The following is a 21,728-nucleotide window of genomic DNA, read 5'->3' as shown; positions in this document are numbered from 1 at the left end:
TAAAAAGTATATATTTAAGTAATTCCAAACTAAGCAGCTTACTTTATAGGCAATTGATATATATATTTTTAAATTAAGATGTCTTAATAATATTAACAGAAGTTAAAAGAATAATTTTTCGAAATTTTGTGTGTATAACTATATGTCTGTAATTACATCCCCAAATTAGACCATTTTCACAATGATGTTCTTGAAGGTATATCTTAAAATCTGATACACGTTTTATATTGATACGTTATATAAAAGTAGTTTATTTCATACTAATAATTAAAAAAATACTTGCAAGTAAGCCACCTGTGTGTCTCCAGCACAACAGAAGCCGTAGCGGCGCCACCGTCGCCCATCAATCGATAGGCAACTCGTTGCCAGGCAACGATCACGTTGCAAAATAAACAATCAAATCGGAACCCGGCCTAGAGCAAATTTACTTTCTTATTTTATTACTTGTGTCAACAATTTAGATAGATATTATTGGATTATTTACTCGCTCGTACATTGTTGTATCATGTTTTTTTGAGTTTATCTATGTATATGTATGAATATGGTGCTGTTACCCGTGTGCGGATCGGTTATGTGCGGGAAGGACTTTCGGCATTCTTTGAAGAAGCCGAGTCCTAACTACCCTTATGGATACAAGACCAAGAAACCGAGAGTTGTCCCCGCATTTACCATTCAAGGTAATAATAATTTAATAGTATTATATTGTAATATTATAGTGTATAAAGTATTCTATATGCTAACAACCGATGTACTAAATTTTATGTAAATCCGTTTATCCACTTGCGTTCACTGACTTCCTGTAATGCATTTAAATTAATCACTCCATTGAGTGGGGGGTCGTCCTACACTGCGTTTCCTCGTTCGGGATCGCCACTTGAGAACGTAGATATTTCGAGTTATGTGACTTGCACATTGCAGTTTTTCCTACGGGCTATGTCCGTGACTTTAGTTTTTTTGCAGGTAGCTTCATTTTTGTCATGTGTAATATAACTGTATATATATATATATATATATATATATATATATATATATATATATATATATATATATATATATATATATGTGTGTGTGTGTGTGTGTGTGTGTCCAGTATCCGCGATTGGACATGTGTGCCTCCAACATGCTGAAGTTTCGGCGGATGACCACAGAATGTTTGTGTTCAGAGATTAAGGATCTAATATGATTTCTAGTTAAATCTTTTTATATTATTCTTTCTATTTATATTATTCCTTTTCTATATATGTTATTGTACTGATGCTTTACTGGGTGAGCATATTGGGAGATTGTACAGCTCATCCAGTTGATATTATAAATAAATAAATATACACTATTTTTTACAGCCCTACAAAAAAACACTCGTGTGATACCGCCACCGAAATGCGGTATATACGACCCGCTACCCCCGAGACCGACCATGTTCAGAAAGTGTTACCAACGCGGCGAGTTCCCTGTCTCTATAGAATTCACGACCATCGGGAAACGACTCGCTTGGAAGGTAATCTCATTCCTGACTAGGTTCCACACGTAACTGCTTGCATTGTTAAGATCCCTCGTGTCGTGTGTGTTTTGTATTTTTCTAGGACAAGTTCTTGTAGTTACATCCCTGAGGCCGCTATGTTCTAGAAAGATTATGTACGTTAGATAGGGTTTAAGCTTTCTTGTTTCGATTTTTCAATTTATTTTTTGGGATATTTTTTTTTAATGTAACTGATGGCCTATCTGATGGAAAGCGGTAACCGTCGTCTATAGATAAAGTGTGATACCCATGATACCCCTTATGCGTTGTCATTCATGAGGACTAATGTGTTATGTCTCTGTACGAGAATACCCGTGTTGATGATATCACCCAAACATCTGTTTAACCCTTAAAAGCCTGATTGTTTAAATCAAATTAAAAATATATATAAGTGTACCCTTTACTATTTACTAATGGGGAAAAATAGTAAAAAAAATCAAAACGATATTTTTATATATTTATTATGAAAAAACATTTGGTAACATGTAAACAGCCAAATATTAGAATAAAATCGATTGTAGGCGCCCAATGCGATTTATAACCCCGGCATCAAATTTGAAACTTCAGGTATTTATGGGTTAATTGTAGAATAATAGTAAAGCTAAAAAGTCTAAGCGTCACTTTTGTAATTCAATGACACAACACAAAAACGTAATATTTTTTTATTCAACTTAGAATGCCCAGGTGTTTAAACTCAGGTGTTATTCCTCTGTACCCAGTAAATTCACGCCATATCTTCAAACCGAAACACAGCCATGCAAACACAACTGCTTCCCGATTAAAACACGAATGGGACAGAAGTACCCAAGCAATCGACTTTGAATTTGAATTGTTTGTTTTGTTTGTTTTAATAAATGGAATGTACAGGGTACAGAGGAATAATAACTTAGTCCTCACGAATGGCAACGCATGAAGGTATCATGGTCGAAACAGTATACTCTGTTATGTCCATGGTACTGCTCTTGTCTATAGGCGACGGTTACCACTTTACATCAGGTGGACCGTCAGCTTGTTTGCCATTCTAAGTTGTATAAAAAAAGTTATTTATACTGAAATCAATTAATTACATATTTAATAAATACAAAAAATAATGAAAAATAAAAATAAATCAGAAATCTAAGAAGGTAAGACAACATAAAAATGTATTATTTTAGAGTATATTAAGTGGCATTATGTAGTAATATTAAAAACGAGGTAAGTGCCTCTCTTAAAGATATTTAAAAAGTTCTCAGGCTTCGGTTCGAGTAATCAGATATTCGTGGAATGCTTTTTTTTCGATGGGTATATATGGTATCTTGTTCTTTAGATCTTTTAATTTTTCTTTTAAAATATTGTATTTGAGCTGCTAATGCCGGCAAAGTGTAATATTTTTAATTGGACTAGAGACGTGCCTTTTATGAAAATGTTGACACAGTCTCACAGTATTCGATCCAAGAAATAATTGATATTTTTAACTTTGTAATATTTAAATAAATCAAAGTATTCACTAAAGATTACGAATTACTTTTTATCTTGTTGTCTAAATATAAACATAAGATTTTAATGTCGTTTTTATTTTTCAATTAACCCTTATAATACAAATTTATTCTATATAGATTTATACACGCATGAATGAGATTTTGTAAATATTTTCCTGATATAGATGTTATCTTGCGGAAGTCTATATCATTGGTTGTTTGATTAGAATTATTTTGTTTAATTCTGCTACCATGAGGTTTCAGAATTAAACAAAATAATTATAAATGGTACCTGTGTGACTGCCAACACTTGAAGTTTATAGTTTGGAGGTCAAACGGCTGACATTAGGTTCCGTGCAGCAATTTAATAATATGCCTGATGATGTCTCCTTTAGAGGTGAAACACGTGTCACAAAACGTACGTGAACGAAATGGCAGTTGGAAATTGATGGCTAGTACGGAATTTAATAAAATAATTAAAAAAAAAAATTGTGACGTAAATTCTTCGCTTATAGGTGCCTATAGAGAAATTGGATTTTCACCATTATCTACCAATGTTCTTTGATGGTCTGGCGGAAGGAACGTACCCGTTCAATTTCATCGTAGAACAAGGTATTCACGATCTGGTCACTAAGGGATCGTACAAAGTTCTGCCTGTGGTGCCACAACTGATCATCCCAATCAAAAGTAAGTTTATTTCTTTATAATTAGTAGTTAACAATCAGTTTTAATTATGTCGAAACATCATGGGACGTGTGATCCTGGCATAGAATAGGCCACCCCTTCCTTTTCCGTGGTTGTCGTAACAGTCGACTAAGGTGAGGTGAGGGATGGGCCCTCTTAAAACATCTCTAAAGCCTGATTGCGGTTGCCAATTCGCCTGCCAAATGTAGCAACTACTGGCGATACCCCCCAAGGGGGAGGCTTATGTACAGCAGTGGACAGTTAAAGGCTGATATGATGATGATGATCATCATTGAAGAATATTTTAAGATTTTGTTCCATGAAATAAACACCGACTTTGAAAATTTCTATGGAATCAACCTAAATATATGTTCTTTTAGATAGAAAAGGATTTTTCTAAATCAGTTTATAAATGATGGAATTATGTGGCAATAAACATAAAAAATACGGTTGTATTTTTTGTGTTTATTTTTTATTATATTAAGAACCCTTCAATTTTATGTCTTAAGATGCAGAGGCGTGAAAAGTATAAAATTTTTACCGAGAAGCACTACCAACAAAATGTACAACATCCGTCCGGTAGTGTTACTGCATTTATCATATATTTCAGTACAAATTGCTCAATATCCCTTTCAACAGATATGTTGATTTACAGCCGGGCAAGTAAGGAACTTGAGTCCCAGTATTGAATGCCTGCTTGCAACTTGATCCGCTCTATTCAGATTGAATTTGACTTAGGGTGATGTGAAAAAAAAAATAATGAAATTTCTCATAATCGAAATACTCAAGAGATGGTATTCGATTACAGACAAATAATATTGTTTGTGGGGTTTCAGGTGTTTTTGTAGAATCTAGTATAAAACCGATTTAGCTTTATTTAAATTTTATTATATATATATATATATATATATATATATATATATATATATATATATATATATATATGTGTGTGTGTGTGTGTGTGTGTGTGTGTGTGTGTGTGTGTGTGTGTGTGTGTGTGTGTGTATATATATATTTGCAAATTCGGGACCTTAACGCGATGAAAAAGTATAAGTAAATAGTACCTATATATCTATACGTTGGCGATAAAGAAGCAGGTAATTTGTAAAACAAATTCCTTAATTCCTTATGGACTCCCGCGATACAGGTTCGCCTAGTGCGAGGTCCAATGTACTCATGTTGTATATATCTTGCGTTTGATAAATAAATTATATATATATATATATATATATATATATATATATATATATATATATATATATATATCGATTGATAGTTGTCAAGATTAAATAAGGCAATAAATAAATGAAAACAAAACAAAACAATAAACTTATATTAGTAAAGTTAACGATATATTTATTGCAGACGCTTTGGCGACAAAACGGCCGTCAGTTCTGTGTCACGCCCTCAAATGCATCCAGATGCTAGTGACCGGATGCGATCGAGTGGGGGAAGCACTGGTGCCTTACTACAGACAGATTCTACCTACGTTGAATCTCTTCAAAGACAGAAATCGTATGACACTTTACTACTTTTTTTTTAGTATTTTTTATTTATTTATTTTTTATTTTAATACTTTATTGTACACATTAGTTATAAAAATATGACAGAGGTAAACAAAAGTATAAAGGCGAGCGTAACTCTGATAGAGTTTTCTTCCAGCAAACCCAAAGTGGAAAGGAGCATCAATGTCAGCGGATACAGCAGTGTAAAATTTTTAAACAGCCAAAATTAAATTAGTATTTACTGATTTAATATAATAATTTTCATTCGTCATATCATCATCATATTAGCTGATGAACTGATGAACATAGGCTTCTACTTTAAAGGAAATTTTGCAATGTAAGGCAAAATCCCCAACCCCCTCCCTTCTCCCTACCCAATGTTAAGTGCTATTTCAATTATAAAAAACCTTTTTTTTATACAACTTAGAATGGCAAACAAGCTGACGGCCCACCTGATGGAAAGTGATAACCGTCGCCAATAGAGCGTGAATTTACAGGGTACAGGAGGAATAATATCTGAGTCTTCAGGAATGGCAATGCATGGGGGGTTTCATAGACGAAACAGTATATCTGTTATGTCCATGGTACTGCTCATGTTTATAGGCAACGGTTACCACTTTCCATCAGGTGGGCCGTCAGCTTGTTTGCCATTCTAAGTTGTATAAAAAATAAAAATAAAATAAATAAAGATATGTATATAATTTGCAAAACATTAACTCTGAGTAAAGTGAACGAAACAGCACAAAAACGTAGCACAGCGTCGGACCGCAACTATTTCGTAACAAGAGAAATGAGGCATTTGCGGCCCTTACACACATATTGTGTGGAAGCTCATTAGACAAACATGTCAGCTTAGGTGTGGCAACAACTATTTTGTGGTTATTAACAACCCAAAAGCCATTGTTGTCTACGTAATGCTGTTTTAAAAATTGTTATACATATTTTTAGCAAACTTCGAAAGGAAACGAGGTTTTATTATATTATGCTTTTTTATATTTGTTGTCTCATTAAACCGATTTGGAAAATTCTTTTTTATTATCAGAAAAGATATACTTATAGATTGATTACATAGAAATTTCATCAAAATCGATTTAGTATAAATATCTTTGTCACAACTAAAATCGGCTTTTTTGTGAAACTTAAATAAACATATATTTGGGGCACGTGACACCGCTAGTGTTGCCGGCGTCCATAGGCTACAATGACCGTTTACGAGACGAGCAGTATGCTTGTCGTTCTTTACCTTCGTCTTAAAAAAAAAAAACAAAAGAAAATTTTTAAAGTTTGCTTTTATTTGGATATTCTTTTCTAGCTATTTGATACAGGTGTTGAGATGCCTTATATTGGATATTATATATTAGACGCATTATAGTTTGAGGGTAGAGTGCAAGTTTCGGTGCACAGGGTAACCAGTTCTTATTATAGGATTCTATTACTTAGACCTTTCTATGTTTAAAACGATTGTAGCACGCTATGATTGCTCACTAATCTGTATTAAAAAAACATTTTATATTTAAATTTACTTTTATATTTAATTATATAATTAATTAGACATAATTTAATGATGATAGTAATTCATATTAATTATAAGGACTTCCGCGTTAAAGTTTCACTTAGTACGGGGTCTAATATACTGGTATTTGTATATTTATTATATATAATAATAATAAATAAATAAAATTATATTATTTGTTTTAATTTAAATAACTATTTTATTGACCAAAAGAAAAATATGGTACAAAAGGCAGCCTTAATACATTAGCAATAAGCGCTAATATAATTATAAAAAAACAATAATATTTTCACAATGAATCCCTTCATTTTCTTCACGACTCGGTTAGTATACATGTTCACTTATAGAAACCTAGTGTCGGCGCGCGTAGAATTCCCTAACAATGCGGTCGGGTGTCAACTCGCGGCGTGGCTGCCGTGACGTGCTCGAAATTTGCTGTGGCACAACAGCGCCACATGTAATTAATCTAGTACGGTGTACTAACAAGTCTATTAGGTTGAAAACAATATCTCCTGAGCGTTCTCCACGTGTCAATTATTTCGGTGTATCTCATATGATTGATAACAGCCAATCGCCTACGAAAACGTACGTTCTTACGCCGAGGTATTAAAGCTCATATTTCCAAGATAATTTTTGTGATTATCATATGCGTAATAGATATGGGCAATACATAGTTGTATCTATATATTTAAGTTACAATATATATATATATATATATATATAATAATAATAATAATAAACTCTTTATTGCGCACAGTAGAGATGTATACAAGGAGTATTTATACAGAACGTGCATATACAAAAGGCGGCCTTATCGCTAAAAGCAATCTCTTACAGACAACCTATATATATATATATATATATATATATATATATATATATATATATATATATATATATATATATATATATATATATATATATATATATATATATATATATATATATATATATATAAAAAAAAAAAAAGAAATTAAATAATGTCACATTTACAGTAAAAAAACCATAGTATTAGTATAATATTAAAGGAAAATTTATTGCATTTATCTCCTTCTTGTATATCAAAGAAATCGTCAAATCATCATATATCATCATCATTCAGCCATTTTAATATGATTGGATAACAAACATGCAATCATGTTTGTGCACGACGCACCTTTTTAGTTTCTTTTTTAATTTTATTAAAAAGATGTTCTTTTTATAATTTGAAGTCTGTGTCAGTTTCGGTTTTGTTTTGCCTTCGCTTTTTTACTCCGTTGGTTTGCTATGTATATTTTTTATATAATTATATTATCTTTCTAAAACACCGTGTTTCCATACCAGCATACAGTCCTTTCGCCCACACATGTTTGCAAATTTTTAACCTTAACTTGATATAAAATATATATTATATACAGTACTTTCACAGTGACTTAGATATCACCAAATGCTAACTGCGGTTTTTTTTTAATGGACGAGAATTTAATGTTTTTTGAATAATATTTACAATATGAATATATTAACAGGTAACATCGGCTCCGGTATTGATCACACGACCACCCGTGGTGAGAACGTCGCCGACCTCATAGAAGACACATTGCAAATTCTAGAACGCTACGGCGGGCCTGATGCATTCATCAACATTAAGTACATGATACCCACATACGAATCTTGTGTTCAAAATTAAAACTAAATTTTGTAAATTGCATATTAATTTTTGAGATTATGTTCGTGGAAAGAACAATTAAATTAAATTAATAAATTATATTTATTGCTGGATACTAATTATCTATGAATTATTGATAATTTCATTGAGAGATTAGTAGCAATCGTTGTACATTATTTTAATGATTTAGCAAAAAAATAATGTATTTTTTATGTCAGACAAATGTCAAAAATTCGAATAGAAATCGCAAGAGATTTGACAAATGATGAATGTATAATTTATTTTCTGATTATTAGGAATTTTTTTTAAGTATATAAATTATAATAATTATAATTTATTTATTATTATCACCATTTAAGCTGTGCATATATATATATATATATATATATATATATATATATATATATATATATATATATATATATATATATATATATATATATACCTCATAGAAGTTTTATTAAAATCGATTCAGTAGTTTTTGTATATAAATGTTTTTTTTTTATGAAAGACGTTTTTTTTTGAGAAATAAAGTCGTAAATTATTGTATTCATATTATTTTCGAAAATTTCAGACCTTCTTGATTTGTTAAACTCGAACTGATTCAGACTTAGTTTTAATTATCTTTAGTGTTTATATGGAAATGTGTTTTATACTGGATTAAATCAATATATTGATTTACAGCGGTCATGTTCAGTTTTAGACGAACTTTTGTGTCGCTGGTTCTTAAAGGTCTGACTCCGTCTTGAAGGTCAATTCTTGTTTTATAATTTTCTTTACAAACTTTTGTATTTAATTAACCTTGTTTTGAATTTGATTTAAAGGTTAAATTATAATTACAATTTATAAACGACCCCGAGATACTTGATTGCATTTATACTTTAATTTTCAAACCGGGCGCTGTTTGATCTCGATAAAGTTTTGAATGTTTACAATTTAAATATTTAGTATATGGATAAGTAAAAACTTAATAAAATTTGTTGCTTGTAATTGTCTAATTGAAGCTAATAAATAAAAGAAGCGATTATAATTACTAGGTGTAATTTTGCAAATCACTGATTAGTCGATGTGATTTTTTTGTTTAATTCCGCTAACATTAGTATTAATTTGCCTGAAGATGTCTCATTTATAGGTGAAACACGAGTTGCATGTGTGTTGACTGAATAATGGTCGGAGATTGATAACTAACGTGGAAAGTTGTAGAACTTCTAATATAATAAATATAATCATATATGCGGTTTAGATCGGGAAGTAGACGTAACTCATAACTCGTTGGCGGTATTTCGCGATAAAATACTGAAAACCATGTAGATTTGATAGTAATCTTGCTTTATATTTACTTGAATCTTTATATAATCTTTAAATAATTAATATATATTTATTTTTAATTAAATTAATTAAATTATATTCTTTAATTAATGTGCATGTAATCATATGATCAGTGTTGTATACACATACATATGTACACATAACAGACAACATATAACGTGTAGGTATACATGTGTACAAGGTATACAACAGTGTGTTATAAAAATATACTTAATTTATGTATAATATGTATAATAATGTTGGGTGCCTATTTCAAATGTTGTTGGCAGTTGGGTTCAGATGTTGGCAGTTGCGTGCATACTAATGATAGCGGAATTGAACAAAATAATTCTTATCAATTAACCAGAAGTATGCTCGTACATATAGGGTGAAAATATAAATTTTAGTATATTTTACAGAGAGTGGCCTCTTAGCCAAATTCAATACTTACCAAGAGTAGTTGGTTCCAAAAATAACAAAAACTTTCGAACCTCACCAACTCTGCACATTCAGTTGTTGAATTATTATGGAAAACTCGAAATTTTTTGTCGTTTTAATATTTTTTAATTCTATGAAATGTTTATTCTAACTTGTTTTATTTGGATCGGTATCTATATTAGCTATGCCTAGTTCAGATAGACAAAGTATTAAATTATTTTCATGGTAAAACCGCCAACGTTTAATTATAACAGCAATGTAGTTTCAAGGAAATTGTAAGACCTAATATATATATATAATAAATTATAATATCCATATATTAAAATATACTTCGAAATAATGTTGTCGATGAATCTTCAAGTAAGTTAAAAACAAATTGGGCGATTTGTTAACATCCAATACAAAGCACTCGCGTAATTTGAAATTCCATGTAGTATTAAAGAGTTGGTTAGGCTTTTAATTGGCGATTGAACGAGGTAAGTTCGTATGCGGTTTGAAGACGAAGTGGCTTCTAACCGTAGCAAAATGAGATGCTACCATGTTTTTCATTTGTTTCTCTATATTGTATAATTTTTATTTTAACAACGTATTAACATATCGGCACAGTTAATCATTCTCAATTCTAATACTCATTATGTTTATATAAATTTAAGTAATTGTTAATTTTGTTGTTTTGTTTAATTTAGTCTTAGTGTTAATGTCTTTTTATTGTTAGATGTATTTAATATACAGCAATAAATTTTTGTGTGTTCGGAGTATGTGCTTTATTTATTTATTCTTTATTGTACACAGAAAAAATTACAACATATAATATATATATATATATATAAAATAAAGATGTACAACAGGCGAGCTTAACTCTGTAAGAATTCTCTTCCAGCAAACCCTGAGTGGAAAGGAGCATTAATTATTATTGTAATTCGGTTTTAAAAAATCCTAGAACCCACTCCCTCTCTCTTAATTTTGTACCGAAAGACATCATATCAGCCGTTAACTGTAAACTGAACATAGATCTCTTTTATAAAAATGGTTATACCAGTAATTGCCATGCTTGGCAGGCAAGTTGACAACCGCAGTTGTCTTTGGTGATGTTTTAAGAGAAACGCCGCTGCTCATTCAGTGACACCTTTAAGTTCCCTTTATCGTCTCTTACGACACCCATGGGAAAGGAAGGAATGACTCATAGCTGTCTCAGGACCACGTGGCCAGTATCAAAAATACCAAGGGTATCTATAGCAAATTACCATATTCTAATTAAAAAAAATTGATCATACAAATTTTCAGCTGCTTAGTGCCTAAAAATCTGTTTATTTTTTACAACACAAGGGTCAAGCGAGTATGTGGTTCACCTGATGGTAAGTGACTACCGCCGCCTATGATCACCCACAACACCGAAGGCACTGCAGATGTGCTGCCGGCTTTTTAAAAAGGAAAATGCTCTTTTATTGAAGGTTATGATGTCGATTAGATGCTTTTAATTAAATATTAAATTAAATTGGAAATTATTCATTCAGTAATTTTAACGACGTTTAGCATGTATTTGCTCACTTATTAATTATTTAGCCAACTAATTCTAATTCTAATTCAACTTTCGTTAACTATATGTGGTGACTTTTAATTAGCTTATCGTTGTTATATATATATATATATATATATATATATATATATATATATATATATATATATATTTTTAAATCATCATCAATCATCAAAATCATCCTGTATGCTTTAGTGGATTTAAAAAATTGATGATCTCATACAAATTTACAGCTTATTTAAGCCTATGAAAGTGATTTTTTTTTATTTAATATATTATTAATTTTTTAATAGCATATTAAATAACAATATATATTTTTTTAAATTATTGTTATTTAATATAAAATTTGTTTCAATTATCGTATTTTTATTTCAATTCAAATGCAAGAACTAGTTACTTAACGACAAATTATAAATTTACTATTTTAATAATTTTATATTATTGAAAAGTATATTTATCATATCGTATCATCATTGTCATCATCATCATATATGATATCAGATATGATCCTATAGTGATGATAAATAATAGTTATACAATGTAAAAATAATTCTTCAATTCTGTTTGTTCTAGAGATTTGCGCGTTCAAATAAACTCTTGCGCCTTATTACATTAATATATATGTCCCGCCTAAAGGCATATATCAATACGTAATTACTTACATCGACTTTTTTATGTAACTTAGAATGGCAAACAAGCTGACGGCCCACCTGATGGAAAGTGGTAACCGTCGCCTACTGACATGACTAGTATACTGTGTAGCCTGTGTACTGTGTATACGTGTGGCCGACAGCACACCTGCAATGCCTCTGGTGTTGTAGGTAATGATGATGCCATGAGATGAGCCGCCAGCTCGTTTATGCCTTGGGTAAAAAAGATAAACATATTCGAGTATACTATGTCGCCCATGATACCTCATGTGTTGCCATGTCTCAGGACGAAGTTGCTATGTCTCTATTTAATTTAGTGGTTTTTTACGTTATTACCTAATTCAAATTAATACTGAATATATAGTATTATTTCTTCTTCTTCTAAACTAATTAGGGAACAGTAACATAACTAGATTGCAGCGTTAACTACAGGTCAGTCAATATTTAGATCAGACGAAGCAATTTACAATCTGGCAAGCTCTGGTTGGACTGTGCATGCATGAAATTTGCATTTCATCACTGCACCCGCACGCCCGTGTAATTGAGGCTAAGACGCAGTTTGGTGAGCATCTTCCTTTAGTGCAGTTATGTGAATTTGTATTAAATAATTTGAATTTAAAAGCATCTCTGTATGCATGAAGAGCTGAAGCCATGACTGCGATGGCGATACGAGAAAATAGTTACAATTATCAAATGTGAAAGTGGGTTGATTTGTATGTTAATTTTTATTGGTAAATAGTACCTACATACCTGATTTTTTATCTGACCCACCTGCAATCGCATCGCGTCAAGACCCAATAATGTATTTTAAAAAATGTATCAACAACGCGAGATGTTTGAAAAGTTTAATTAAAAAAATCTTAATCAATAATATTAAGCCATGCGGACGAAGTCACGTGTAAGAACTTGTCTTTTGTTCTTTAATATTTTGCTATTAGTTTTTGGTGGGTAGTTATGACTCGTGAGGTTGTTCCGTTTCAATTGTAAACAGCAGCATTGCAGGCAAATTCCATTCAGGAAACTCATTTGACTGAGACATCTGACCTGGACACAAAATAGCCTATGCTCTTCTTCGTCCCATATAGTATATGTATACCAAATTTTATAGAGATTAAGTCGTCAAAGCACTAAGATGTAACAAACAAACATTTTTTTTTGTATTATCCTATTTGATAGTAAATCATTTATATTAGAAAATTGTAATCATTTATTACAAATTAATATTGTATAAAATTCGTGTAAATCCTGTTTACCCTATTTCTATAAAGAATTTCTATATTTAATTTTATTATTAAAATAACTTTCACATTTATAATATAAGTAAGTTACTTTTGCTTCAAAATATTTTATTTTGATCCAAAATCATTTTAATATACCTAGATGCGCAAAAACATAAGTGCACGAGGAAAAAGGATTACAGTATAGTTAATTGCGAGTAATTATTAAATTAATTGGAAAGAATTGCATAAAAATAATATCTAGGTATCTTAAAAGGCTAAGTGATCACCTAGGAGCTTTGTTTTCCATTAAATCAAATCAAAACACTCTTTGAAAGTTTATAAACATTAATCTTTAGTCAGACTTGCCTAAGATGCTTGTTTTGTCTATAATCCCTCTTGGGATTATTGAGTATTTTTATATTACGGATACACAGGAAAATATAAATAAAAACATGGAGTTTTTACATTTAATTTATATTATTGAGATAGTTTCTTTGTTATTTCTTTGTATTTAAAATATTTATAATGAAAATTTGTCATAATGATTACTAAGAGAATAACATAGGCTATTTTTTAATCTGGTTAATTAGTGCATTTGTTTATGCAACGCAGAATGGCATACAAGCTGACGGCCCACCTGATGGAAAGTGGTAACCGTCGCCTATAGACATGAGCAGTACCATGGACATAACAGAGTATACTGTTTCGTCCATGATACCCCCTATGTGTTGCCATTCCTGAGGACTATGATGTTATGCCTCTGTATCCAGTAAATTCACGCCATATCCCATCCTTCAAACCGAGACACAGCCATGCAAACACAACTGCTTCACGATTCAGAGATACCTAAGCAAACAAATTTTGTCTCCCTCTAGAATATTCTAATTAGATAATAAAAATAATTTTAAGCAAGCAAAGCAGAAAGTAGAATTTCAGCTTTAATAAACAAATAACAAGACAAATGGTAGACAATAAGATATGATATAGACAACAGTTACGCCATAGTCCAAAATAAGCTAAAGGTAGGATAAGAGATTTTTGACATGTAGTGAAACAATATAAGCTTGATAATAAGTAAAAAATATATATGGGTAACTATACAATACCAGTACTTTGCAGCTATACATATTATACACACACTCACAGTATTAGCGGAGCCAGTCTCTTTTGCCTGAAATGGCAAGGTTGTATATACCAAATTGTTTATAATTACTCCTCTCCATCTAAAGGTTGTCTGGAAGAGATCGCTCTTAGCGACAAGGTCGCCCATTGTTTTCTCATTGTGATTATTTCTTGTAATTATTTATATTATATATATTATTATTTATAACAAGTTTACTATTGTAATCTTTTGGAGGAAACAATAAAGAGTATCTATCTATCTATATACTTGTAATATTTCAGTAAAAAAGTAAAAATTTGTTGAGTTTACGTTACGGGAATTTAATGGTCGATAAATGGACAGCACCGTCCTTCGTAAAACATGAACAAAGCTTAACCAATTCGCCTGCCAAGCGTGGCAACTACTGGCAAAACCCCCCAGTAAGACAGTATAAATATATATATACATATATGCATATATATATGACATCAAATTTGTCTAAATTTCTTGAACGCAAACTGGCAAGCTTCTGCTATGGTGCACTACACAGCACTCACTGCTATCGTTAAAAAAGTTCATAACACTGTCGCGTCTGGAAATAAAATGCAAAATTTCTTCCATGCGTTCGCAATATCGGTAAAGGAAGCCCTCGCAATAGGCGAGGTGACGTCAAAGGCTTGCTATTGGTGCTCTACACTCGGCCCTTTCATGTTCACTGCAGTTATGACGTCCTTATGCCTCCTTTGATACTGCAAGATGAATTCTTGCATATTCGTGTTTCCATTCAAACTGTTATGCAGCGTAATTATATATCATTGTTTCCTTTATATGACAGCTAAAATGTTATCGCTTATACAAGGTGAAAGGGACGGGTTAGCCAAAACGAAAACAGCTGATTCAGATGGATGATCTGAATCATGACATCAGTGGCAGATTATTTTCCCACCGGAAATGCACCACAGCCATATAATTAACGATTCTTAGTTTTAACACCGCGCAATGTATTTAAAATTTTACGATTCACACGACGCGTGATACGTAGGTATCGAGCGGCCAGTGGCGCTTCGCAGATAGTTTTAGTGGCGTCTTGTAGCGTTAACAGCTGATTCCACGTCGCGGTAGAATTTTAACAGGTACATTACATTACTGGTTTTTGGTATTTCATATATTTCACTAGAAAATAATATTATTTATTTATATTATAACATAAATATTATGATTTTAAATGTAATTTTTTTTTAATTTTCTACAAAGAATTCACGTCAGTTTTCTGTTTAGAATAATGAACTGAAATCACTGTTTCAGTTTTTGGCAACCTGTTCCTTACATCCTGTATATTAATAGTAAGTGCATTTTTTTTTATTTAACTATAATGGCAAATAAGCAAACTGCCCACCTGATGGAAAGTGGTAACCGTCGCCTATAGATATGAACAGTATTGTGGACAGAACACAGTATACTGTTTTGTCTATCAACTTCTTATGTGTTCTCATTAACGACTAAGGTATTATACCTTTTTACCCTGTAAATTCACTATCATATCTCACCCTTCAAACCAAAACACAGCCCTGCGAATACAACTGCTTCACGGTAGAAACACGAATGGTACATAGGTACCCAATCAAACGACTTTTGTATAACCCGTCCAAAGGCTTACCTGCTGGTAAGCGATTACCGTAGCCTATAAACTCCTGCAATATCAGGTGTATTACGCGCATTGCCAGCCTTAAAGAAACTTCTTAACCCCTTTTTTTTAAAGAATCCCATGCTGTAGTCTCTTGGGAAACCATCGACAAAAGCTCATATTTATTCTAATATAAATATGCATATGTATTTATTTATAAATTCAAAAACAAATATTCGTACTTACAATACATATAATATGCTGATAAAAAGGCCACTTACCTGAAACAAAACAATCAACAATTATTTAACGCAAGATCATTTCTAAAAAAAATCTACTATAATAAATAAAACAAATAATTACTTGACCATATTAGTACCAACACGAAAGTAAACTTTATTGAATAAAAAAAAAATAACCGTCAAAATCAAATTTATTGACAAAGATATCACTATTAAATAAAATACTATATTATAAAATACCCATTTATATCCATATAAACACAGGATAAGAGGAAAACATTAGTTTAAAATCCATAAAGTACCTATTTATACCTATAAAGACACAGGATTTTTCCCAGAAGAGAAAAATACTACATGCCAAAATATTATACGACATGCCAAACATCGCTGGCCAATCGACTTGGCATGTCGATATCTTACTTGAAAGTATATATAATATAATAATAAAATATATTCGAATATAAATACTCGTAAACAGTTCAAGACAATTCTCAACAGTACAAACTTAAGCAATATTTAAATTTATGACAAGTTCCGAAGTGTAGTGTATTTAATAAATATTAATATACATCAAGGAGGGTACGGCTTAGGTGTACATTTATCAGTTCTCTGCAGACGCCGTGTGGATCCAAGGCGACACCTTTTTAGTTGCCCAACATTTATAACGGTGGTACATAGATGTAACGTAGATGGATGTGGTAATGTCGAGACAATAACTCAAATGGTTTTTGGCTCTTTACCATATATACGTTTTTAAGAAGACATACTGAAGGCGATTAATATTTTTGCGTTATTTGTTAAGTTTAAATTAAATTAATAAAAGAATAACAATAAAGTAAAACTTATTGGTTGCAAAAATAAATATTAAATAATGTTTGTAATTTTTAAGGATTTAATTATATCACCAATTTTTTTTTCTTTATACCAAAAAAGTGGTAAAATAAGCATACAGTCCGCTAAATACTAAATAATAAACGGTCACTGTAGCCTATGGATGCCTGCAACAATAGGGTTGTCACGTATGTATTCCCAACATTGAAAAAATCTTAAACCTTTTTGAAGAACCCCATACTGTAGCCTCTACAGGAAACCTCGACAGGGAGCTTATTCCACAGCCTGAGCGTTCGTGGGAGGAAACCCCTTTGAAACCGCACTGTACGCATCCTATTAGGTTCTAGCGTGTGAGGATGAATTCTCTGTCGATGACAAATGGTACGATGATAAAAGGTGGATAAGATGATAAAATCTCATTTTCTGATCTGATGAATTTTGCAATCTTTTTGTTTTCAATAAGATTTATATCCGTATGGGTTGTCCAAAATAATTGTAAAACTAATGTACTTGCAGATACTATTCCGTACTTTAAACTTAAATATCTTACAATGTTATTAATTCATTTAAATAATTCATATAAAACATCATTAATTAATGTGTTTTATTTATTTTGATAGAAGAAATACGAGATTAGGTAAAAGTCAATATTAATTTGTCACTATTGTAGTCATTGGTCTTCTTGCTAATTAGTTAACTTTATAATTACACTATGTGGTCCCGGCATAGAATAAGCCCCTCCCCCCTCCCCTTTATTTCTCGTGGGTGTCGTAAGAGACGACTAAGTGAGAGCGAGGGATGGACAGCAGCGTCCCTCTTAGAACATCTTTAAAGCCTAACTGCAGTTGCCAATCCGTCTGCCAAGCGTGGCAAAACCCCCTAAGGGAGTGGTTTATGTTCAGCAGTAGACAGTTAAGGGTTGATATGATATTGATAATAATTACAGTTAACTTTTACACGTGTCTTCGTCTATGTGACCGGAACATGTTCACGATCCAGGATAAAAAGTAGCCTATGTACTTTTCCATCCCATATAGCAAGTGTATACCAAATTTCATAGTGAAGTTCATGTATTAAGTCGCTAAAATGCTTTGAGGTAACAAACAAACAAATTCACTTTTATATTTTATAATATTAGAAAGCAAGGAAAGACATAACTGTATCAGTTCCATCTAGATGAACTCTAGCTCTTTGCAGAAGTGACTTCAGACACGAATAATTTATCTTGGGAACAATCAAGGCCGTAATTTTCGTGAAGAGTGCGCTTGGAAACTATTTCAGTTGAATCCAAAGTTTCATTATTGTTGGAAATGAGGTTTTTTGCTTTTAACTGTACCGTTGATCATTATCGGGTTTTTTAACGGACACCGTAATATTTTAATGTAGGTTTAATTTACGTGTAATTAGAACGAAAAATCTCGACTAGTTTCAGAATCAATTCGTGATCTTTAATCACGAGCGGCTGTGACGCGAGCACGAGCCTAACTACAAACTTCTACTGAACTGATTTTGACAAAATTTCCACAAGACTAATCTGCAAGTATGATCCTTTCAGATAAAAAAAATAATTTTCCAAATCGCTTCACAACTGACAGAGTTATGAGATAATGGCAATAAAAAAAAACACAACCGATTTTAGAACCCCTCCCGTTCGAGAAGTCCGTTAAAAATAAACTTAACGCTAATTCCTTTTTTGAAATACGATTCCCTAGCAGGTCCGCCTTTAATGAGTGTATAATGATGAAAAATATGACAATACCCTCGACACCGGGATAGTATTAATCGCAGCTATTTTTCTCCGAGCATTCATTGCGACTCGTCGTAGATACAGTCTCTCTGACTATAGTGCTTTCTGGTGTTTCTACTTTGAGTTAATCATCGTTTCATTTATTGTATACGGCTGAATGATTAACACTACGTGTGCACTCTTCCGTATCTTATAATTTATTTCTGTATGATCGTATACTATCTCACACAACTGTACAGTGATATGGCGCCCTTTAAACATATAGCATAATGAAGTAAATCTTATGCTAGACTGGTAGTTTATATATTTTATATAAACACTAGCTAAGTGAGTGAAAATTTGAAGTTGTATATATTTTTCAATACTGAATCATAATATTTTTTTTTTATATAAAACTTACTACTAAAGTATCATGTTTCTATACCCTTTAATTTCATTGCCATATCCCACACTTCAAATCGAAACACAGCCATGCAAACACAACCACTGCACGGTTAAAATACAAATTAGACAGGCAGCTAAGCAAACGACTTGTACAAATTCTCCCTCTAGTATTTTCTAAGTAAATAATAAAAGTAATTCACAAATTTCAGCTAGTTTGGCATAAATATATAACATAAGACAGACGATAGACAACAAGACGTGATGAACAGATACTATTATTTTAATATACAGCGCGAAATTTTTAACTTATTGTTAAAGCGCTTAATCCAGTATAGAAAATTAGAATCTACAATCAGTACAAAATGCAATATAGAAACAACATAGAAGTAAACCACATCAATCACAAAAGGAATTATTAAAATCGATTCAAAATTGATGACGCAATCACGTTATATTATCACAAAAGAAAATTGACAACCTTCCTTTCGGTGCCGCTAAATATCACACAATAATGGCGTTACCAATACATAAACACACGCACACGCACACACACACACACACACACACACACAGACACACACACACACACACACACACACACAGGAATAATAAAATTATGACACAGAAAAAATAACAGGAAAAATCCAAAGCACCTGGACGCGAAAGAAATAATCCATCAAGGTACTGCCGTCAATCTGTACTTTTTTTTTGTATCGATTCGCGGAACGGGTAAACAAATTTTGTTTGTTTTATACATTTTTTACGTTTTTCTTTTTTTTTTTTATTATTATATTCACGATGGACGTAGCGGAGCGGAATGCTTCGTGCTAATTGAATTGCAGCGATTTTATGATAAATTTTTCATGGACACGTACAGTTTGTGTTTTTAACGTGTAGGTAGGTACTTACAAATGGGAGGAGAATCTCAATTCATATGTATTTTTTGTGTATAATAATAATAATACCATTAATACATAAATTATTATGGTCAGCTGGGAGCGAATGCCATATGACCGGTAACCGTCACCTATAGACATGAGCAGTAACATGGACATAACAGAGTATACTGTTTCGTCCATGATACCCCCCATGTGTTGCGATTCCTGAGGATCCAAGTATTATTCCTCTGTACTCTGTAAATTCACTGTCATATCCCACCCTTCAAAGTATGACACAACCATGCAAACAACTGCTTCACAGTAGAAACACGAATGGGACAGATTTGTCCAAACAAACGTTTTTTGTCCAAAGCCTCTCTCTGCTAAAGTATCAAATACAGATATATAAAATAAGACAATTATATTGAAATAAAATAACTATTGCAATACAAAAGTGCATTTCGAATTTACTCTCATTATGCTGCGAAAAAATACGAATCCCGTTTTAACAAGCACTGCAATAAAGGTTTGTGTAGCGAGCCTGAAATAAATCGTAACTCCACCTTATCCCCTCCCTTCCAGATATCCACCACTTACGTGGGCTGGCTCTTACACCGTATATAATGCAGGCATTAATATTATTGTCAGATAAATAATGTATTTTTATTTCCAAGGTAGGAAAGTTCTCAATTTTTTGATATTTTTTTTTGTATATATGTAAATAATTTAAGATTTTGTTTCACAAAAAAAAAATAGCCACTGAATCGGTTTTAATACAATTTATATAGCACTAATTTGAAAGTACATAGTATCAAAGAGAGACTTTGTACAAAAGTCGTTTGCTTGGGCACCTTTGTCCCATTCGTGTTTCTACCGTGAATCAGATCTGTTTGCATGGCTGTGTTTCGGTTTGATGAATGGGATATAGCAGTGAATTTACAGGGTACAGAGAAATAACACCTGAGCCCTCAGGAATGGCAACGTATAGGGGGTATCATGGGCGAAACAGTATACTCTGTTATGTCTATGGTACTGCTCATGTCTATAGGCGACGGTTACCACTTTCCATCAGGTGGGCCGTTAGTTTGTTAGCCATTCTAAGTTGTATAAAAAAAATCCGTATTCTTTATAATATTAGTATAGACAGACAGATATATTTGTATTCATAGTAGCCATTCAATATAGTAAAAAAGCGATGTTACCCATAACTAAACCATACTATTACAGTTTATATACGGGACCCTCGGAGTGTGGGTTCAACTTACATTTGGCCGGTTTTATTTTAATATATTATGCAAATTAGAATCGTAAATTCTTATACATGGTGTAACATAAGGTCGAATTTGGACTGCTTCACTTTACCTAGACAAAATTTGCAGCCAGATAAGAAAACAGGACATGCCCTGTAAATGCTTGTGGAACTAATACGGATTATGCCGGGAACGAT

General features: G+C 32.0%; 2 protein-coding genes across 2 annotated transcripts in view; one reads left to right on the top strand and one right to left on the bottom strand.

Annotated features, from left to right (window-relative positions):
* The window catches only part of LOC113519268 (CUGBP Elav-like family member 3-B), a 981,529-nt gene that overhangs the window by 637,036 nt on the left and 322,765 nt on the right, over nt 1-21,728 (bottom strand). The gene's annotated exons all lie outside the window — the stretch shown is intronic.
* LOC113515194 (parkin coregulated gene protein homolog) lies at nt 365-8,678 on the top strand. Its single transcript, XM_052898766.1, has 5 exons — nt 365-677; nt 1,341-1,495; nt 3,489-3,660; nt 5,023-5,172; nt 8,181-8,678. Exons 1-5 carry the CDS (start codon nt 536-538, stop codon nt 8,339-8,341), a joined length of 780 nt encoding a protein of 259 aa, XP_052754726.1. The 5' UTR covers nt 365-535; the 3' UTR covers nt 8,342-8,678.

This window comes from Galleria mellonella, unplaced genomic scaffold (assembly GCF_026898425.1).
Source record: "Galleria mellonella isolate WM207_F2 unplaced genomic scaffold, CSIRO_AGI_GalMel_v1 utg537, whole genome shotgun sequence".
Classification (NCBI taxonomy): Eukaryota; Metazoa; Arthropoda; class Insecta; order Lepidoptera; family Pyralidae; genus Galleria; species Galleria mellonella.
The sequence above is the reverse complement of the archived record's forward strand: the minus strand, read 5'-3'. Positions and strand labels throughout refer to the sequence as shown.